At 52.4% G+C, this 19125-nt stretch overlaps 1 protein-coding gene across 6 annotated transcripts in view; it reads left to right on the plus strand.

Moving 5' to 3' along the window:
* Positions 1–18717, plus strand: part of COQ8B (coenzyme Q8B) — a 19501-nt gene extending 784 nt beyond the window's left edge. The window contains exons 2-16 of one of the 6 annotated variants that reach the window (XR_006263323.1): positions 1412–1516; positions 1655–1774; positions 1919–1985; positions 3740–3817; positions 6888–7010; positions 7160–7245; positions 8478–8618; positions 8706–8787; positions 9762–9855; positions 12497–12638; positions 12792–12899; positions 15212–15277; positions 15914–16029; positions 17393–17479; positions 17918–17952. Coding sequence is in view for 4 of the 6 variants with exons in the window: in XM_043435800.1 (XP_043291735.1) it covers positions 1415–1516; positions 1655–1774; positions 1919–1985; positions 3740–3817; positions 6888–7010; positions 7160–7245; positions 8478–8618; positions 8706–8787; positions 9762–9855; positions 12497–12638; positions 12792–12899; positions 15212–15277; positions 17393–17479; positions 17918–18199 (1578 nt within the window). In the remaining 2 variants the exon portion in view is untranslated. Of the gene's footprint in view, positions 1–14; positions 126–313; positions 336–946; positions 1141–1411; positions 1517–1654; positions 1775–1918; positions 1986–3739; positions 3818–6887; positions 7011–7159; positions 7246–8477; positions 8619–8705; positions 8788–9761; positions 9856–12496; positions 12639–12791; positions 12900–15211; positions 15278–15910; positions 16030–17392; positions 17480–17917 lie in introns of those variants that run through there. The other 5 variants (XR_006263322.1, XM_043435800.1, XM_043435802.1 and 2 more) reach the window with 5 other exon arrangements.
* Positions 18718–19125: the final 408 nt, after the last annotated feature.

Consider the following 19125-nt stretch of genomic DNA (forward strand, 5'->3'; position numbering starts at 1 on the left):
TGGGGGGGGGGGGGGGGGGGGGGGGGGGGGGGGGGAGACTGTTCTGTGCGGTGTCATATCCCTTCTTCAAGTGGTAGGAGAGATGCCCCAGCCAGCTCCTTCTATTCCAGACTGTGAGAAGAAGGGTGAGTCAGCCTATTGTGGGGTTGTGGGGGGAGCATGCTTGAAGCCTGTCCTCCTTCCCCCATCAACAACACACACACCCAGATGGGCTGGGAGCTGGTTTTCTGGGATGCCGGGGCTCCTGAGTCAGCACAGGGAATCTTGGCTGAGTGTGTTCTGGGAAATGTCAGGCCTACAGGAAACAAAGGGCTCCCACTCACACCATCCTGCAGGTGGGTGGGGAGCCAAGAGAACAGGGTGTATGGGGAACGGGGGGCCCAGGTGTGCAAAGGGCTGAATGTGAGGGAGTTTTCACATGGGGCGGTGGCGGGGGGAGTCCGGGTGGGGGGGGGGATGGGGCGGTGGCGGCCGGTAGGCGGGAAGTTGGTGAGCAAGGAAGGGAGATTTTATGTGCAAGGGAGGCTGGGTACCAGGATATGGCTATTTGAAACAGAGAGTGAACTTGCAAAGTGGAAGGGCTCCTCCATGTGCAAGGGAAATGTTTGCTGTGGACATATGTGTTCAAAGGAGAGATGCGTTGAACCTACTGGGGGTACAAATAAGAGGTTGCCAAAATGTTCACGGAACGGAGAAGTGAGTTTCTACAGGAGAGGAAAGTTTGCAAAAAAGACGTGTAAAAAACTGAAAGGTTAAAAAAAAAAAAAAAAAACTGAAAGGTCTGCTGCATACAAGTTTCTTTGAGGTGAGTGGAAGGCATAAAATGGCACATGTGAGCTCCTGTAGTGCCCCTAACCACCCTTAGGCCCCGCCCCGTCACGCACAGCGGGGCGTATTTTGTGCCAGTCAGTGACCTACTCCTCCATCATTGGCTAACTGACCGGACGGGGCGGGCGTGAGGAGATTCCCGGAAGCGCAAGAGGCCCCCAGCGCGTAGCTGACCCCGAGCGAGTGGGTGCTTAGCAACCAGGGGAGGTGCCCAGTAACGGGGTGGGGGGAAGACAGGAGGAATTGTGGGTGCCTAGCAACAGAGAGGGAGGCGGTGCCGAGCTACGAGGGGGTACTCAGAGCAGTGGAGAGGTAGCCCTGGAGGATCTGTGGGTGTCTAGCAACGGGGGAGGACCCTAGCAACGGCGGAGATGGGACCGGGGAAAGTGGTTCGGAGAGGTGCGCGGGAAGAGCCATGGGTTCTTGGCAATGAGAGAAGGAACCAGGAGTATCTGGGGGCCTATTAACAGGGAAGGAAGTCTTTGGCGGGTGGGAGCCTTAGGGTAGACACGGAGGAACGTGAGGCAAAGGAGAGATCAGTCCTACAACTCCTACCCATATAGTCCCTCCTCTTCTCCCCCAGACAATGTGGCAGGAGGTGGGGGGCCTACTGCGTGCGACCTGTGGACAGCTGGGCCGGACTATTGGTCTGCCTTATGGGGCCCTGGGGCCGGGGCCCCGCTGCTGGGTAAGAGTCTGAGGAGGGGTTTCCAAGGGGAAGAGGCTGAAGGCGGCTTCAGGGGGGGCCAAAGGACAGGGAGGGGTCTAAAAGAGCCGTGCAGATACCATGTCCTCCACTCCTTACCAGTGTTCACGTCTCTTGCAGGGGCCATGTAGGGGTTCTTGGGCCCAAAAACTTCATCAAGATGGGCCTGGCAGGGGCCTGGGTGAGGAGGACATTCGCAAGGCCCGGGAGGCCCGGATCAGAAAGACGCCCCGGCCCCAGGTATCATTGGTACCAGTCAGCAACACCCCCATGAAGGCAGCTGGCCTCCGGAGCTTGGGGAAGGGTGTGGTGGCAGGTTGGTTGGAATGCCTGGGTGCTCTGTCCATCTTTTCCCTCTCAGACCTTCTTCTCCCCACTTCCCAGCTGAGTGACCGTTCTCGAGAACGCAAGGTGCCCGCCTCCCGCATCAGCCGCTTGGCCAACTTTGGGGGTAGGTGTGACTGTGGGAGACCATGACCTAGATCAGAAGAGGTGACATTTACAGAATGAAGCAAGGGAGAGAGTGAATCAGAGAGAGAAGAGGGAGAGATGGAAAGAGAATGAAGGCAAAGGCCTGTAAAACCAAGAGAAACACAGAGGAATGTTGTGTTTATTGAGAACCTGGAATGTGCGGAGGCCCCCTACACGTGGTCTGTGCAGTGAATCAGTGAGTGAGTGTTTCCATTCTAGAGGAATCGGAGGCTAAGGGAGGTAAACAGGACTCAACCCTGGGTCCTGCACCAGGATTATTCAGACTTCAGGTCACAACCTGCATGAAATAATTTAGTAGGTTGAACGAGCGTTTAAAAGAAGAATGGAAAATATGAGTGCAGATGTAGAGTCAGGGAGAAGTCTTGTTTCATGAAACATTATGTATCACTGGTCTCTATCGGTTATAATGCAAATGTCTTCTTGACTATGAATCATGGTTCAAGTTTTAAAGATACTGATTCACAGTGTAAAGAAGGAGTCAAATGCACTGCTTAGAGCTTTGGCACCAGGCCGCCCGGGGTTCAAGGCGGTGATTCTTATGCATCCTCACTTTGTGAGTCTGGATAAGTTACTTGTCTGAGCCTCGATTTCCTTTTCTGTAGAGTGGAAGTGTTTCTGTAAAGTTTCTCTCATGAGGGTGTGAGGACAAAATGAGTCAGTGCATAAAAGACACTGGGAATGGTTTTTGGCATGGAGAAAGTGCTCAGAAAATGCGAACTATGATTATTTATGGAAATGGTGAGAGTACAAGAGGCAGGGTGACTTAAGATGTCTTTGAGGACAAGGAGACAGAGGAGGCAGAGGAAATCAGAGCTGGAGAGATAACATCAGAAGGAGGAACTGAGAGGAGGCCTAGACAGACATACTGGGTGGAGGGAAGGGCAGAGATGGAGAAAAAACTGACTTAGAAAAGGAGAGGTGAGCATGAAGAAGAGAGACAGGAGTCATACGAAGACAGAGCGGCCTGCGGGGAGAAGGGGATCGTTTCCAGGTCTTCTTACTCTTGGCTGTATGCTGGAATCATCTGGGATGGATGCCCAAAAGAAAAAGAATTCTGAGGGACTTCCCTAGCAATCCAGTGGTTAGGACCTTGCCTTCCAATGCAGAAAGTTTGGGTTTAATCCCTGGTCTAGGAGCTAAGATCCCACATGTCTTGTGGCAAAAAAAAAAAAAACCTGAAACATAAAACAGGAGCAATATTGTAACAAATTCAATAAACACTTTAAAACTGATCCACATCAAAAAATTCTTAAAAAAAAAAAAAAAGCGCTAGGGACTTCCCTGGTGGTCCAGTGGTTAAGAATCCAACGCAGGGGACTTACGTTCGATCCCTGGTCAGGAAACTAAGATCCCACATGCCGAGGGCTCGTCTCAGGCCAGTTTAACCAGAACCTCAGTGGTGGGGCCTGGGCATCGTATTTACAAAAGCTCCTCACATGACTCTGGGTGCAGCCAGGGGTGAGAAACACTGACCTGGGAGACAGAGACAAGGAGAGAGGGATGAAAACAGAACAGGAACCTCAAGCAGGGAGACAGTGAGTAAGAGACTGATGTAGAGTCAGAGGGATGCAGAGACTTGACCACAAAGAGATGGGAGACAGGGGTACATAGAGGGAGACAGAGAGGAAAGAGTGTCAGGGAGGTGGTTAGGGGGTGGGGAAGGAGATCGCCCCAGGGCAAGCGAGCACTCAGGCCCTCCTCTCCCTTCCCCAGGACTGGCTGTGAGCTTGGGGCTGGGAGCACTGGCTGAGGTGGCCAAGAAGTCCCTGCCCGGAGGAGGTGTACAGTCAGGTAAGTGAGCCATGTGCCCGGGTCCACACCCTGGCCTTGCTGTGTGTCCTGGGGCAAGTGGCTTCACCTCTCTGAGCCCCCGTTTCCTCATCCAGAGAATGGAGCCAATGATGACACAGCCACCTCTTTGGGTCATGGTGGAGTGCTCAGAGCAGGTGAAGCTGCTGTCAGGGTGGTGATGGGTAGAAGCAGGTCATGGGAGAGAAAAATGTAAGCCATCCACAGTGGAGTTCCTAACTGTAAGCAGAAGAGGAAGCACAAAAATAGGAGAGCTGCTGAAGGTCTGCAGCCAATAGAGATGGACTGGGTAGTGTAGAGATCGGCATTTGTGGGTATGATTCCCCAGCATGTCGATGTCTTGAAACAAAAACAGGGGTGGATATTCTAAATGCAAAAGAGACTAGAGAGACAATAATTGACAAAGGGAATGTGTGAGCCATGATTGAATGTTTGAAAAACATGACTATAAAAGACTTTGGGGGACAATTGGGAAAATCAGAATATGACTGGGTAGTAGATATTTGAGAATTAGTGTTAATTTTCTTTTTTTTAATGTCAAATTTATTGACTCTATTATTAATTTTGTATTTTTTGGTCACGTGGCATGTGGAACTTCCCTGGCCAGGGATCGAACCCATGCACCCTGCATTGGAAGCATGGAATCTTAGCCACTGGACCATCAAGGCAATCCCAGTGTTAATTTTCTTGGCTGTGATTTTGGCATGGTGATTGTGTAGGGGATTATCCTTATTCTTAGCACAGGTTGAGTGCAAATCAGTCAGCAAAAATAATGGTCAGTGTCTGGGTACAGTTAAAGCAGGTGAAGGAGCATGTCAAAACTTTGAATCAGGTGTGTAGGTATTCACAGGATTGAATGCATCCTTTCTTTCTGTTTGGATCTTTTTCAAAGCAAAAAGTTGGGAGTAGGTGGAGGAACAGTCTGGCTTTAAGGTGAGCCCAGACTGAATTTACAGCCTGCTTTGCCACTTCTGTGCTGTGTGACGTAGAGCCAGGCAAGGTACCTTTCTGAATCTCTGGCTTCCTCACCTTGAAATTTAAGGCATTGGCTTTCCTTACTTCCTGGGGTGATTGTAGAGATTCAGCCAAAGAACCATAAGAACACTTAAAATTCTGCCTGGCACAAGGTGAGCCCTCAATAAAGAGCTCAATAACTGTTATGAAATAAGTAAAAGCTTAATAAACACTTTATTGAATAATAGAATTTGCATATAGAACCATACACGTCTAATTGTACAGCCTGGGCCGTTTTCACAAAGTGGACGCATCTGTGCACCCATATCAAAAAACCCTGAAACAAGCAGTTCTCAAACTTTTTAATCTCAAGATCCATTTACACCTTTAAAACTGAAGAATGGATAGACCAAATGTGTTATATCCATACAATGGGATTTTATTCTGCCATGAAAAGGAATGAAAGACTGATCCATGCTATTTGTGTGGTTGAATCTTGAAATACTGTCTAAGTGAAAGAAGCCAGACACAAAAGGCCACATATTTTATGATTCCATTTATCTAAAATGTCCAGAGGAGGGAAATCTACAGAGATAGAAAGTAGATTAGTGGTTTTCAGGGGCTCAAGGGCAGGTGGGGTGAGGGAAATGGGAGGGAGTAACTGCTCACAGGCTTCCCTGGTGGCCCAGTGATAAAGAATCTGCCTTCCAATGCAAGAGCCACGGGTTCGATCCCTGGGAAGACCCCCTGGAGAAGGAAATGGCACCCCACTCCAGTATTCTTGCCTGGAAAATCCCATAGACAGAGGAACCTGGTGGGCTACAGTCCATGGGATCATTAAAGAGTCAGACACGACTTAGCGAGTAAACAACAACTGCTAATAGGCATGGGTGTCCTTTTGGGGTGAGGAAAATGTTCTGTAATTGATCATGGTGATAGTTGCACAACTGAAAATACTAGAAGTCACTGAACTGTGTGCTTTAAATGGGTAAATTATATCGTGTGAATTATATCTCAATAAAACCATTAAAAAATAGAATGAGAACCCCAAGAACTTGTTTATGTGGGTTATATTTACTATATGTGCTGTATTGGAGATTAAAACTGAAAAATTTGGGAAGATTCCCTGGTAGTCCAGTGGTTAAGACTCTGCGCTTTCACCACCAATGGCTTGGGTTCAATTCCTGGTTGGTGAACTAAGATCCCATTTTTTTTGGGCACAGTTTTGCCAAAAAAAATAAATTGAAATTTAAAAACTGAAAAATGTTGTAAACAAGAGTATACACACTCACTCCATCTGTCATCAGAGCAATTACAGCATCACAAGTCACAGAACTAATAAAAAACTCCACTGACCATTTATAGGGTAATAAGGGTAAAAAAGAGCAAATAATGTATTGGTATAATTATGAAAGTTCTGTTCTCACAGACTTTCCTAGAGGGTCTCAGGGCCCCCAGACCACACTTGGAGAATTGCTGCGCTGGTTCTCCAGAAGCTCTTCTGTACCCATTCTGGCACGTCCTCCCCACATGAGGGGTCCCCACTGTCTTGGCTTCTGACCCTCGAGATTAGTTGTGTCTGTTTTTGCTCCTTACACCCGTGTCATCGGACAGTGTATCCTTGCGTGTGCCTGGCCTGTTTCGCTCGGCATTCTGTTTAAGAGGTGCGTCCGTGTTACTGTGAGCAGTCATAGGTTGTTTATTCAACACTGTGCTCATCACCCCGTGACTCTTCCACAGTCCCTTTGTTGGTTCTACTGATGGTCCTTTGGGTTGTTTCCATTTTGAGACTGTTAGGAACAGTGTTGCCGTGAACCTTCTTGGGGCATATGTTGGTGGACACATTTATGCATTCTCTTGGGGATAGACCTCAGAGGGAAATTGGGTACAGTGTATGTTTCAATGGAAACTTGCCAACTGTTTCCCAAAGGACTTGGGCTGTGGCACGGTCCCCAGCAGTGTCAGCGCTCCAGTGTTCTACATCTTTGCGAACACTTGGTATTGTCATCTTTTTTTTAGCCATTCTGGTGTCTGTGCAGTGGTGTCATAATGATCTTTTTTGTGGTTGCCGTACTAACGATGCTTCTCTCCACCCCAGAGGGAGGCTCCCAGCCAGGCTCCAGCCTTTTCCTGTCGGAGGCCAACGCCGAGAGGATTGTGCAGACCTTGTGTACAGTTCGGGGGGCCGCCCTCAAGGTTGGCCAAATGCTCAGCATCCAGGGTACAGCAGCATGATGACTCTCGACTCCTGACCCCTGACCTCAGCCTCACCCCACCCCACCTACCACCAAGCCCCGGCTTCAGATACTCCCACAGGGCCCCTCGTGGCCTCCCCTCTCACTGGCTTCCTTCTCCCCGCTTTCCCCCAAGACAACAGCTTCATCAGCCCCCAGCTGCAGCGCATCTTCGAGCGGGTCCGTCAGAGCGCCGACTTCATGCCACGCTGGCAGATGCTGGTGAGTGCTCTGAGCGGGAAAGACTGGTGAGGGAGGCCTGCCCCACCTGCCTGGCCCTCCTAGCTTCATGGCTCAGCTCCCTGTCTGACTCAGTGTTCCCGTTCATTAAATGGGAATCACTAAAGCCCACATCTCAGAGGATGGTGGTGATGAGTCAGTGAGGAGAAGGCACAGAGCACTTCGTCCAGTTCCTGGCAGGCTCAGGGCTCTGAAAGAGGCTGTGAAGCACTGTGGTGAGAGGCCAGACTTTGGGAGTTCAAACCCCAGCTCTGCCACTTGCTACCTGTGCGGTCAGACACGTGGCCTGCCCTTTCTGCTTCAGTGACCTCATCTATGATTGGTGGCAGTTCTAACAATGCCCACATCATGGGGTTACGGGAACCAGTGTGTGCAAAGCACCTCGGAGGGCCCCTGACGCACCACGAGTGACATGCAAATGTTAGCTGTTCTTATTACCATTTTTTTAATTAAAGGAGAGTGTGTCTGTAAATAGGTTGGCACAGCGCCTGGCACTGAGTAACTGCCTAGGACATGAGCTGTTCTAATCACTGGGGCAAGGGTGTGGAGTCCAGGATCCAGCCGCCTGCCTTCTGAGCACTGGTCTCTCCCTCTCCATATGACTCTGGGCAATTACTGCCCGTCTCTGAGCCACTCTGCACAGGGCCCAGCCCACAGGAAGAGCTCTGTAATTTTAGCTCTTTTTTACCATGTTAACTGTAGAGTTAATAAAACAATATACGGGTATATGGGTATAATGGAGGACAATTATCAATCTTGAGGTGAAGAAGTGTTAGTTGCTCAGTTGTATCCGACTCTTGTGACCCCATAGATTATAGCCTGCCAGGCTCCTATGTCCATGGAATTCTCCAGGCAAGAATACTGGAGTGGGTTGCCATTCCCTTCTCCAGGGGATCTTCCCGACCCAGTGAGCAAACCTGGGTCTCCCACATTGCAGACGGATTAACCATACATAATAGCATTCCCCACAGCTGCCCGCACAGCCTCGGGAGTGTGGGCCTTCCAGTCTGTCAGTGCCTGGCTCATCACCTTGGGCCAGGAGGCCTCTTTTTGAGCCTCAGTTTCCTCATCTGTAAAGTGGGGTAGCAGCCAAGAGCTTGGCCTGGGGCCCTGCATGTGGCGAGTGGGGTTATTAACACGTGAAGCACCCAGCACAGGGCACGGACCCAGCTGCCTGAAACCACGATGACGAGTGTCATGACCACTCTCCCCAGAGAGTTCTCGAAGAGGAGCTCGGCGGGGACTGGCAGGCCAAGGTGGCCTCTCTGGAGGAGGTGCCCTTTGCAGCTGCCTCCATCGGGCAGGTGCACCAGGGCGTGCTGAGGGACGGCACAGAGGTGGCCGTGAAGATCCAGGTGAGAGGGGAGGCAGGGTGGGAGTGGGGTGGGCACCTGGCCACCCCAGGGGGTGACTCCCATCCTCCGTCCCTCCTCCCCTCCCAGTACCCAGGCGTTGCCCAGAGCATCCAGAGCGACGTCCAGAACCTGCTGGCGGTGCTCAAGATGAGCGTGGCCCTGCCAGAGGGTGAGGCACCCAGTACCCCCCTCATCCCGACCCTGACTATGGGGGGTGGCGCCCTGAAGAGATAAAGGAGGCGGGGGCTGGATGCAGCAGGGGTGGCCAGCAGCTCAGGGCAGGGTGTTTCACATGTGTGAGCCCGAGTGAGCACCCAAGTCTGGGTGTTTGAGACAGAATGAAGGGACACCAAGGTGGGGAGAGCCCAGGGTACAGGCGTGTGACAAAGTCAAGCTTGGACATGCCGACAGAGATCCTGAGAGACAGAAGCCCAGACAGAAATCCAGAAACAGACACACGGGATGTGCAGAGCGGGACAGGAGGCCTGAGAACGAGCCACAGAAACAGGAGGGGGTGTCAGTGGGGCCTCCCGAGTGTGTTGCAATATGTGAGAGAGCGCCTGAGGGAGATGGAGCAGAGTGTGTGTGAGAGAGGTGGGGCGGGGGGAGAGCGAGAATGAGACAGTCAGGCCCAGAAGGAAGCTTCAGAGACACTGGAAGCAGCGTGAGAGAGTAAGAAATAGGGACAGAGGGGGACTTCCCTGGCCATCCAGTGGTTAAGACTCTGTGCTTCCACTGCAGGGGGCACAGGTTCGATCCCTGGTCGGGGAACTAAGATCCCACATGCCATGGTGTGTGCAGCATGGCCAAAAAAGGGACAGAGAATAGGTGGCAGATGTGACTGTGAAAGGGGCCCAAGGACCGGTGTGCGTGCCTAAGAAAGAGACCCCAGCCGAGAGGCTTCCACAGAGCCTGCAGCTGTGTGAAGGACTGAGGGGAGTGTGTACCCAGACCAGGTGGGTGAAAACATGGAGCAGAAAGGATGAGGGCTGGGGAGACAGAGTGACAGACACGACTGGCAAGAGAAGATGTCCCTGAGTGGGAGCCTGAGGGGTCAGGCAGGGGGCAGGAGGCAGGCTGTGGCCTTCACTGCCTGACACGGCTGCACCGCCCCCGCCCCCCGCCCCCACTCCCCACCCCCAGGCCTGTTTGCTGAGCAGAGCCTGCAGGCCTTGCAGCGGGAGCTGGCGTGGGAGTGTGACTATCGTCGTGAGGCGGCCTGTGCCCAGAACTTCAGGTGAGCTGATGCCCCTACAGGGCCCTGGACAGGCTTCCCTGGTGGCTCAGGCAGTAAAGAATCTGCCAGCAACGCAGGAGACCTGGGTTCAATCCCTTGGTGGGGAAGATCGTCTGGAGAAGGGAATGGCTACCCACTCCAGTATTCTTGCTTGGGAAATCCCAAGGATAGAGGAGCCTGACAGACTATAGCCCATGGGGTCGCAGAGTCGGACATGACTGAGTGACTAACACACACACACAGGCCCCTGGAGGCCCCCTTCCTCCCTCCAGATTCCTTCATGGGCTGAGAGGGAAGTGGGTACCCCCACAGCTTCTGGCAACTGGAGTCCTGGGGTGGGGCTGGCAGACTGTTTCTCTCTTCATTCATTTGATCACCCATCCAGCCCTTCACTCATTACTTCATTCACACCGTGTCCTCTGTGTGCATTCTAAATTCCTCTCTCTAAACATCTCTACTTTCTCATCTGTCAAATGGGACACTGAACCACTGCAGTCTGATGCAGAAGACAGACTTGTCAACAGGCACTCAGTCACACGAGACACCATCACACCCACTGGACTAACAGCGATGAAGCCATCTGTGTGTGTCTGTGTGTCAAGAGTTGGGGGCTCCAGGGACTTCCCTGGTGGTCCAGTCCCTAAGATTCTGCCCTTACAATGCAGGGGCACAGGTTCAATTCCTGGTCAGGGAACTAAATCCCCATGTGCCTCACAGCGTGGCCAAAAAATAAAATTAAAAAAAAAAAGAGCTGGGGGCTCCAGGGCATCCCTTATGCTCTGTGGGCAGGAGAAACAATGGATAGAAGCATTTTGGAGACTGGTTTGGCATCATCAAGGCTCAGGATCCACATCTAACCCAACAGTTGCCCTCCTGGCTAAATACTCTAGGGACACTTAGGGCAGTACACACCATCAAACTTTTCTAGAATACTCAGAACACTCATAGCCTCAAGTTGGAAACAACCCAAATCTATCAAACTTATCCAGCAGGGCGGATAAATAAATTATGGTATATTCATCAACAGTATCACGTAGCATCAAAAAGGAATGAACTACAGCTCCGGGGAACAGTGGTTGTATCTTAGGGGCATCATGATAAACTGCAATTAATTACATCTCAGTGAGACCCTCCACAGTGCGAAGCATGGCCCACATGTTTACTGAGCCCAGCTCTGTAGATACGAAAGCAGTAGAAGGCAGTGGTTAGGGGCCTGAGCTCAGATGTGGGATCCAGTTTCAGGATTCAGTCCTGGGTTAGTCCTTAATGGACTGGGTAGCTTTAATCCGCCTGGTGGCCTCGAGAGAGCATCCTCCTCAGGGGAAGTGAGGATAAAGGGGAATTATGCTGGGACTTCCCTGGTGGTCCAGTGGCTAAGACTCCCTGCTCCCAATGTAGGGGGCCCGGGGTTGGATCCCTGGTCAGGAAACTAGATCCCACACACCACATCTAAGAGTTCACAGGCCACAACTAAAACGTTCCGTGTGCTGGAACTAAGACCCAGCGCAACCAAATAAATATTTTTTTAAAAAGAGGGAATTGTGCTGACTAAATGCTCAGCAGAAGCCTGGCCCATGAGGAGCAGTTCAAACATCAGAGATCTAATCAACAGGCACAAAAATACCAGCCCCCAAAGCAGAATGTCAATGCAGGAGACCTGGATTAGATCCCTGGGTGGGGAAGATCCTCTGGAGGAGGGTCCGGCAACCCACTCCAGTATACTTGCCTGGAGAATCCCCATGGACAGAGGAGCCTAGAGGGTTACAGTCCATGGGGTCACAAAGAGTCAGACAAAACTGACGAAGCACAGCAGAGCAAAGTAGGACCTGGGGAAGGAGAGTGTCAAGTGGGCTGGGCCAGAGCACCCCTGTGTGGAGTATGGGGAGACCACCCCCTCCCAGAATTTCCCAGTGCTCTTAGGATAAAACCCACATCATTTCCCCAGCTCCCTGTCCCCCCACCCCCAATGCCAGCCTTCCCACAGGTCCCCAACCAGAGGCCTTGCTCATATTCTTTGCCTCCCATATCTTACAGTGACACAGTTATCTCAATCTACTGTTGGTCTGTTTGTTAGAATGTGGTCTTCTGTGACTGATGGTGGGGGCAGCAGGGGCATGCCTGGGGCTCCTCCTACTGCTCTGTCACCCAGCATCATCCAACACAGGGATGGACACCGAGAATGCCCTTTATTAGTCAGTGTTTGGAATAATGACTCCAAGGAGTGGCCAACGAGTATCACTGTGGACTCAAAGATTTGTATGTCAGTGACTGTTTTTCAGATAGATGAATTAATAAGTTGATGAGAAAGTAATGCTCATTGAGTTTAATACACTGAGCTCATCCTGGGGTGAGAAGTGTTTCCGGTAGGGAAGTGGTCCCTGGGTCTCCAGCCACACTTAGGGGCAGGCACAAAGATACTTGTTGCATGAATGCATGAATGAATGAAGGAAATGTCTGAATGGGTGTCAGTCCAGCCAGGTATTGGCCATCACTCAGGGCAGAGAGGGAAGAAGAGGGCAGGAAAGAAGACGAGACACAGACTTTCCCGTGGAAGACTTCTCAGAGGAGGGGGAGGACTCACGCCAGGGCCACAGGGGCCTGAAGAGTGAGGTCCCCACCCCTACCCTCCCATCTGTCCCAGGCAGCTGTTGGCAGATGACCCCTTCTTTCGGGTGCCAGCGGTGATTCAGGAGCTGTGCACGACGCGGGTGCTGGGCATGGAGCTGGCTGGAGGGGTCCCCCTGGACCAGTGCCAGGGCTTGAGCCAGGACATCCGGAACCAGGTACATGGACTCATGGGGCAGTCAGAAGGGTGCTGCCCTGGGGCAGGGCTGGCCAGGCGGGGCAGGTCAGAACCACAGTCCCCCTCCAGGCTCCAGAGGGCTTTACAGGGGCACATGACTCTGAGATTTCTGTTACTCCTCTCTCCACCCCAGATCTGCTTCCAGCTCCTGAGGCTTTGTCTTCGGGAGCTGTTTGAGTTCCGATTCATGCAGACGGACCCCAACTGGGCCAACTTCCTGTATGATGCCTCCAGTCACCAGGTGGGTTTCTTGTGATGTGTCAGGGTGCGTCAGCTGCTGTAACAGATATTTCCCAATGTGTCAGTAGCTCAGCACAATAGCTCCAATAGCTATTGTAGCAGGCTGGAGCGGCCTCCTCTATGCAGTGATTCAGGGACCCAGGCTCCTTCCCTTTTATGAGTGTGCCACCCCGCCCCCCAACCCCCACCCCAGGCCTTGAAAGGCTCTCTTTCCAGTGCAAGGGGAAAGAGAGGTTGAGAAGGTAACCCCTGCCTAACTGCTTTGGCCAGGAATGACCCATCATTCTCTTCACCATGCTGTTGCTAGGAACCGGACACATGACTTATCTAGGTGCAAGGGATGCTGGGAAATCTCTGGCTAGGCCATTACTTCCTAGTGGCAATGGAGAAGAGTCATTACCTCACCTGTCATTCATTTAGAACATCCCAAGTATTAACACCTACTGCCTCTTGACAGTGATGCCAAGACAGCGCCGACCCTTGCCTTCCCACAGTTCCTCACCCAACACAGGGCCCCATCACCAGACAATGTGACCTGCAGTTAGTACCTTGGCAGGGAAGCACAGGCCACAGAGGGGTCAAGTGATGGGGGAAGCTCAGGGGTCGGTGGGAAGCCAGGGGAAGTGGCTAACCTGCCTGGGGTGAATGGGGCCAAGGAAGCTGAAGCCAGAAAGACAGGAGAGACACAGCCATTTAAGGAGCAGGGAATAAAGAGCTTTCCTGGTAAAGAACACAGGCCATCCAAAGGCCTGGGAGTGACAGGTTGCACTGAAAGGCTCTCGGTTGCTCAGTAACTTTCCACAGTGATCTGTGCCATTCCGTCCGCAGAGGGGTCCTTCTAAAACACAAGTCCCTTCCACAGCTTCCAGCACCATCCCACGTGCTGAGGATGACATGGCCCCACTGTATCCAGCCTCTGTCCCTTGCCACCTTCTTCCCCCAAGTGCACAGACACCCTGCATCCCTCCAAGGCTCCCATGGCAGGGAGGGCAGTTTTCCCAACTTGGGGGCCGGGGGGGGGTGGAGGGGCGGGGATCTGAGTCCTGACATCAATTTGTTGGGTCTCAGAAGCAGTTTTATTTTAAAGGCATGGACTATGTTGCCAGTGGGAGGGGTCATATTGTTTCGGGACACTTGTATCTGATGTTTATATTTATGTGTGTATTCACACTGGAGCCCAGAATAATCTGCATTTTCTTTTCCCTTTTTTTTTTTTTAAGTTGGGAGTATAGAGCTTCCCTGGTGGCTCAATAGTAAAGAATCCGCCTGCCAATGCAGGAGACGTGGGTTCCATCCCTGGGTTTCAGAAGATCCCCTGGAGGAGGAAATGGCAACCCACTGTAGTATTCTTGCCTGGAAAAATCCCATGGACAAAAGAGCCTGGCAGGCTACAGTCCATGGGGTCTCAAAAGAGTCAGACACAACTTAGCGACTAAACAACAACAAATAGTTGCTTTACACTGATGTGTCAGTTTTTGCTGTAGAGCACAATGAATTAGCCATGCGTATCCTTATATCCCCTCATTTTTGAATCTGCATTTTCTTACTGTGGATTGTCATCAATAGTTTGAACTCCACTGTTACAGAGAAATTTACACATGTGTTCATTCACTAGCAAAACCCCAAAATAACCACAGTGCCCATCAAGCAGATAAATGTGATATATTCATCCAACAGGATCTTAACTGGGCAGTGAAAAAATGAATGAAAGAGCTAGAACAGTGGGGCTGAATTGCAAAACCATGTTAAACACAAAGAATTTGCAGAATAACTATCGTAAATGCCATGTATGTGAAGTTTTAAAATATGCAAAACATGACTGTATTGTTCATGGGTCCACATATATGTAGAAAATGTAGCAATGCATGCATGGGAATTTCAGGAAACGATAATAATTTCAGGAAAGTAGTGACCCTGAAAGAGAGGGTAGGGACTGGGGGAGGTAGAATCAGGCCCCACTTTGATTGGTAGTAATTTTAAACTGGGTAGTAGGATTTGTGAGCATTGATTTTACTCTTCCATGTATTTTCTTATTCTCTGGATGTTTTTTTTTTTTCTTCTGTGCCTAAAACATGTTATCATAAAAACAACTAGAACCGCCAAAATAAAAACCAGGTCCCTTCAGCTTCATGTGAGGATGGATTGAAGTGTGGAGACCAGAGCCAGGAGTCCGGGAGGGGGCTGGTCAGGGACTCGGGCCGGAGGGGGTGTGGGGGGTTGTGGGGACAGAGGGATGGGCCCTGGCACCCCCCCACAGACAATGGGGAGCATTGGTGGACTCCCAGCATCACTTTCACCATCCCTCAATCCCAGGTGACCTTGCTGGACTTCGGGGCAAGCCGGGAATTTGGGACCGAATTCACAGACCATTACATTGAGGTGAGTGCCCCTCAGCCCTGGGGTTTCTGAAGGGCCAAGCCTCAAGCCAGATACTAAGGCTTGCAGAGAAGGAGAAATACAATATCTGGCATTAAGAAATAAATAATAAGGCTCTGGATCTCTGAAGCCAGGCTTTGCAGCTTGTATGGAGCAGGGGAGGGACATAGAATTAGGAAACTCCTGAATAACAAGTGGTTTCTTAAACCCTAGGAGCTGGAATGGGGTGGGGGAGCTGGGAGAAGAGAGGTGTCAGAGACAAGGCCCAGGGCTCTGGCTTGAGAAGCTGGGCCTTGTGGGGTAGGGGGATCCCCTTTGGATGGAGACAGGAAGGAGTTGGTTACCTCCCCCGCAAACGCACACACACAGAGGCTCCCTGGGGTTCTCTCTGCAGGCCACTCTTGAGCACAAAGCTGAGGCCTCTCTGGGTAGTTGAGACATCCCCTCCCCACCCCCACGGTCCTGTTTAGCATGGCCCTCCTGCCGCCTCCCCAGCCTTTTCCAGTTTAAAAAAGCCCTGTCACACAGGTCTCCCAAGGACCACAGGCGTGACAGATGGCCAGACAGGCTGGGGCAGGGGGAGCTGGGACAGACCAGAACTGCCAGATTTAATCCTGTATCCCCCTTCCTCCCAAGAAGAGGCAACCCAGTGGTGAAGGGTTCGTCTCCCTTCCCCTCCTCGCCGTGCCATTCCCCATTCTGAGCCTGGTTCCTCTTCTGGGAAGCAGGGACCCTCCTATCCACCTTTTAATACAGTAAGTCCCCTACGCACGAACCTTCAAGTTGCAAACTTTCAAAGAGGCGAACCTGTGTTCACACGTCCGGTCACGTAAGTTAGTTCACGTGTCTGGCGTACACTGTCACCTCTGTTGTCACCTGCGTGCATTCTCTACAAGGGTCTATGCTTTTGTTACACTGTACAGTATGGAGTACAGTAGTACAACATCTTTCTTTCAAGCCCAAGACGTCCGGAAGCAAGCATGAAAGCAGCAGTATATGACTGTGTTAACTGGGTACCCAGGCTAACTTTGTTGGACTTCGGAACAAAACTGAACTTAGGAATGTGCTCTCAGAAGGGAACTCATTTGTATGTAGGGCACTTACTGTCGTGATAGGAATTCATGATATTTATGGTGTTTCCTTCATGTGGGCAACTTCCCCGGTGGCTCAGTGGTAAAGAATCCCCCTGCGATGCAAGAGACACGGATAGACATGGGTTCAATCCCTGGGTCAGGAAGATCCCTTGATGGAGGAAATGGCAACCCACTCCAGTATTCTTGCCAGGAAAATCCCATGGACATTGGAGCCTGGAGGGCTACAGTCCATAGAGTCACAAAAAGTTGGACACAACTGAGTGCACACACACACGCGTAGGCACCACGTGAAGCACTCCACAGATACACCTCCTTCATCCTCCCAGAGCCCCATGAGGAAGACGCTTTCATCATCCGCACTTCACAGATGAGAAAGCAGAGGCCCCCAAAGCAAAGTGACTTGCCCAGAGTCAGCCAGTGAGTGGCAGAGCTGGGATGGAGCCCAAGCAGGCTGGCTCCCGGTTCTGTCTGTCTGTCCCTGTGCCCTCAACTCCTGCCCATCCTACATGGTTGGAGAGCTGCTTAGCTCCAAACACTGATTTACTAAACAAGGGTTTTCACCAAGGGCCTCCTGAGTGAGTGCCAGACCCTGTGCCACTTGCAACTACACCCAACTGGGAACCCTGCCCTCTTGGGGCTCCAAATCCAGTATGGAAGCCAGACATCAAGTGATCCCAGAGATGGCAACCTCAGAGGCAGTTCTGGGTCATGGTCACACCCTTTAGCAACTAAGTGTTTGGACCCGTGGGCATCACTTGGCATCTGCTTTCCTCTGTCCTGCTTCCAGGCAGCCACTGCCTTCCCAGCCAAGTGGGCGGGATGCCTGACCACCCCAACCCCCAGGCTCAGGAACAGTCTTGAGAGAGGCACAGACAGGGGTAAGGTGGGGAGGGAGAGGCTTCCAGGTGAGCGGGCTTAGGTGGAGGAGAACGGAAGTGGATCCGGGCAGGGCCAGGCTTCCAGCTCCCATCTCCAGACCCATCCTTGAACCCCTCTGCCTCTGTGCCCACATCCGCCTGTGCAGGTGGTGATGGCTGCAGCCAATGGAGATAAAGACCGGGTCCTGCAGAAATCGAGAGACCTCAAATTTCTCACAGGCTTTGAGACCAAGGTGGGGAGAGTTGGAGCTGGTGTCTCCCTGCGGGGAGTAAAAGCGCTTCTCTGTACTGGGGGAACTGTGGATGAGTGGGGGACTCTAGGGGGACTGCTTCTCTGTACTGGGGGCTCTGGGGAGGAGGGGTAAATGGGGGTACCACTCATCTATTCTAGAGAGGGAGTGGGGGGCTGCTTGTGGATCTGGTGGGGCAGAGGGTTGAGGAACAGAAGCTGCATCTCTGTCCAAAAGAGTGAAGGCTATGTGTCTACTGGAGGCCCTGAGAGGAGAGGAAGGGTGCTTTGGGGAGTAGAGGAGGGCTGCTTGTCTCTTAGGGGCTCTGGAAGGAGTGGAGGCTGCCTGTTACTCTCTGGGGAATTGAGGGCTTGTGTTTGTCCTTAAGACTCTGAGGGCTATATATCCACACTGGGTGCCTCTCGTCTCCCCGACCCCTAGGCATTCTCGGACGCCCACGTGGAGGCCGTGATGATCCTGGGGGAGCCCTTCGCCACCCAGGGCCCCTATGACTTTGGGGCGGGTGACACTGCCCGCCGTGTGCAGGGCCTCATCCCTGTGCTACTGCGGCACCGGCTTCGCCCACCACCCGAGGAGACCTATGCCCTGCACCGAAAGCTGGCCGGGGCTTTCCTGGCCTGCACCCGCCTCCGTGCCCACATCGCCTGCCGGGACCTCTTCCAGGACACCTACCACCGCTACTGGGCCAGTCGCCAGGCATAGCCACGGCCCATAGCCTCCTAACCAGAGGACCCGTCAGAGAGACTCCATCTCAGGACTCCAGCCCCATAGCAGGCCATCCCCTGCTATGAGGCCTCTTTCCCCTCCCTGCTCTAGGCCTGGGGACCCACCTTGGGCTTGGGAGTAGGACATTCCCAGCTTCATATCCCCGTGTCCTGCCCTCCCCACTCCAAAGGGAGCATCCAGGAATTCTACCTTGGTATTAATTTATTTCTGGAAACATTTGAGAGAGTCTTAGGCCCCTCTGCACTGCCATCATGGAGATGCAGAGGCAGCTAGAGGGGGAACCCCTCACCTGCCTCAGGTCCTCCATAGATATGGTCCGTGAAAGAGGAGGGGGTGATGGTTGGTGGAGCCAGCCCTCACCTTTGCCTTGCTTACCCCTGCACCAGCTGCCTTCTCCCTGGTGGCATCCCCTGTGTGTTTGGGGAGGGCATGGCAGGAGTGGGGGGTGGGGTGGGGGTGAATCTTCAGTCCTAATAAAAGTGACCCTCCCATTCCCCCAGTTCTTTTCTCTGCTGGGGGCGGGAGGAGCGGGGGGCGGTCCGCAGGCTGCTTCCAGGTGCAGATGGCCAGCCCCCTCCCACCCTGTTGTCTGAAAGCCCCAGTCCTGCCTGGGCCATCTGTTGCCAGGAACCTCCTTCTCTCCTTTCCCTACCGCCCCCCACCCCCGCCCCTCCCGCACGTGCTGACCACCTGCTCCGAAGGCTGAGGCAGCTGAGAAGGCCTTCCTTCCCCACCCCCCAGAACACTTACACACACACACACCACCTCCCAGCCTCCTGGCTCCCTCCGCTCGGCTCCCAGCAACCTCGCTTTTTTGCTAATGGGCCTTAATGCCCCTGCCAGCTGCTTTGCCAAACCCACAGGACTGGGCGGGAGCAGAGGCGCTTGGGCGGCCAGAAGCC

Source organism: Cervus canadensis, chromosome 18 (assembly GCF_019320065.1).
Source record: "Cervus canadensis isolate Bull #8, Minnesota chromosome 18, ASM1932006v1, whole genome shotgun sequence".
NCBI classification, from domain to species: domain Eukaryota; kingdom Metazoa; phylum Chordata; class Mammalia; order Artiodactyla; family Cervidae; genus Cervus; species Cervus canadensis.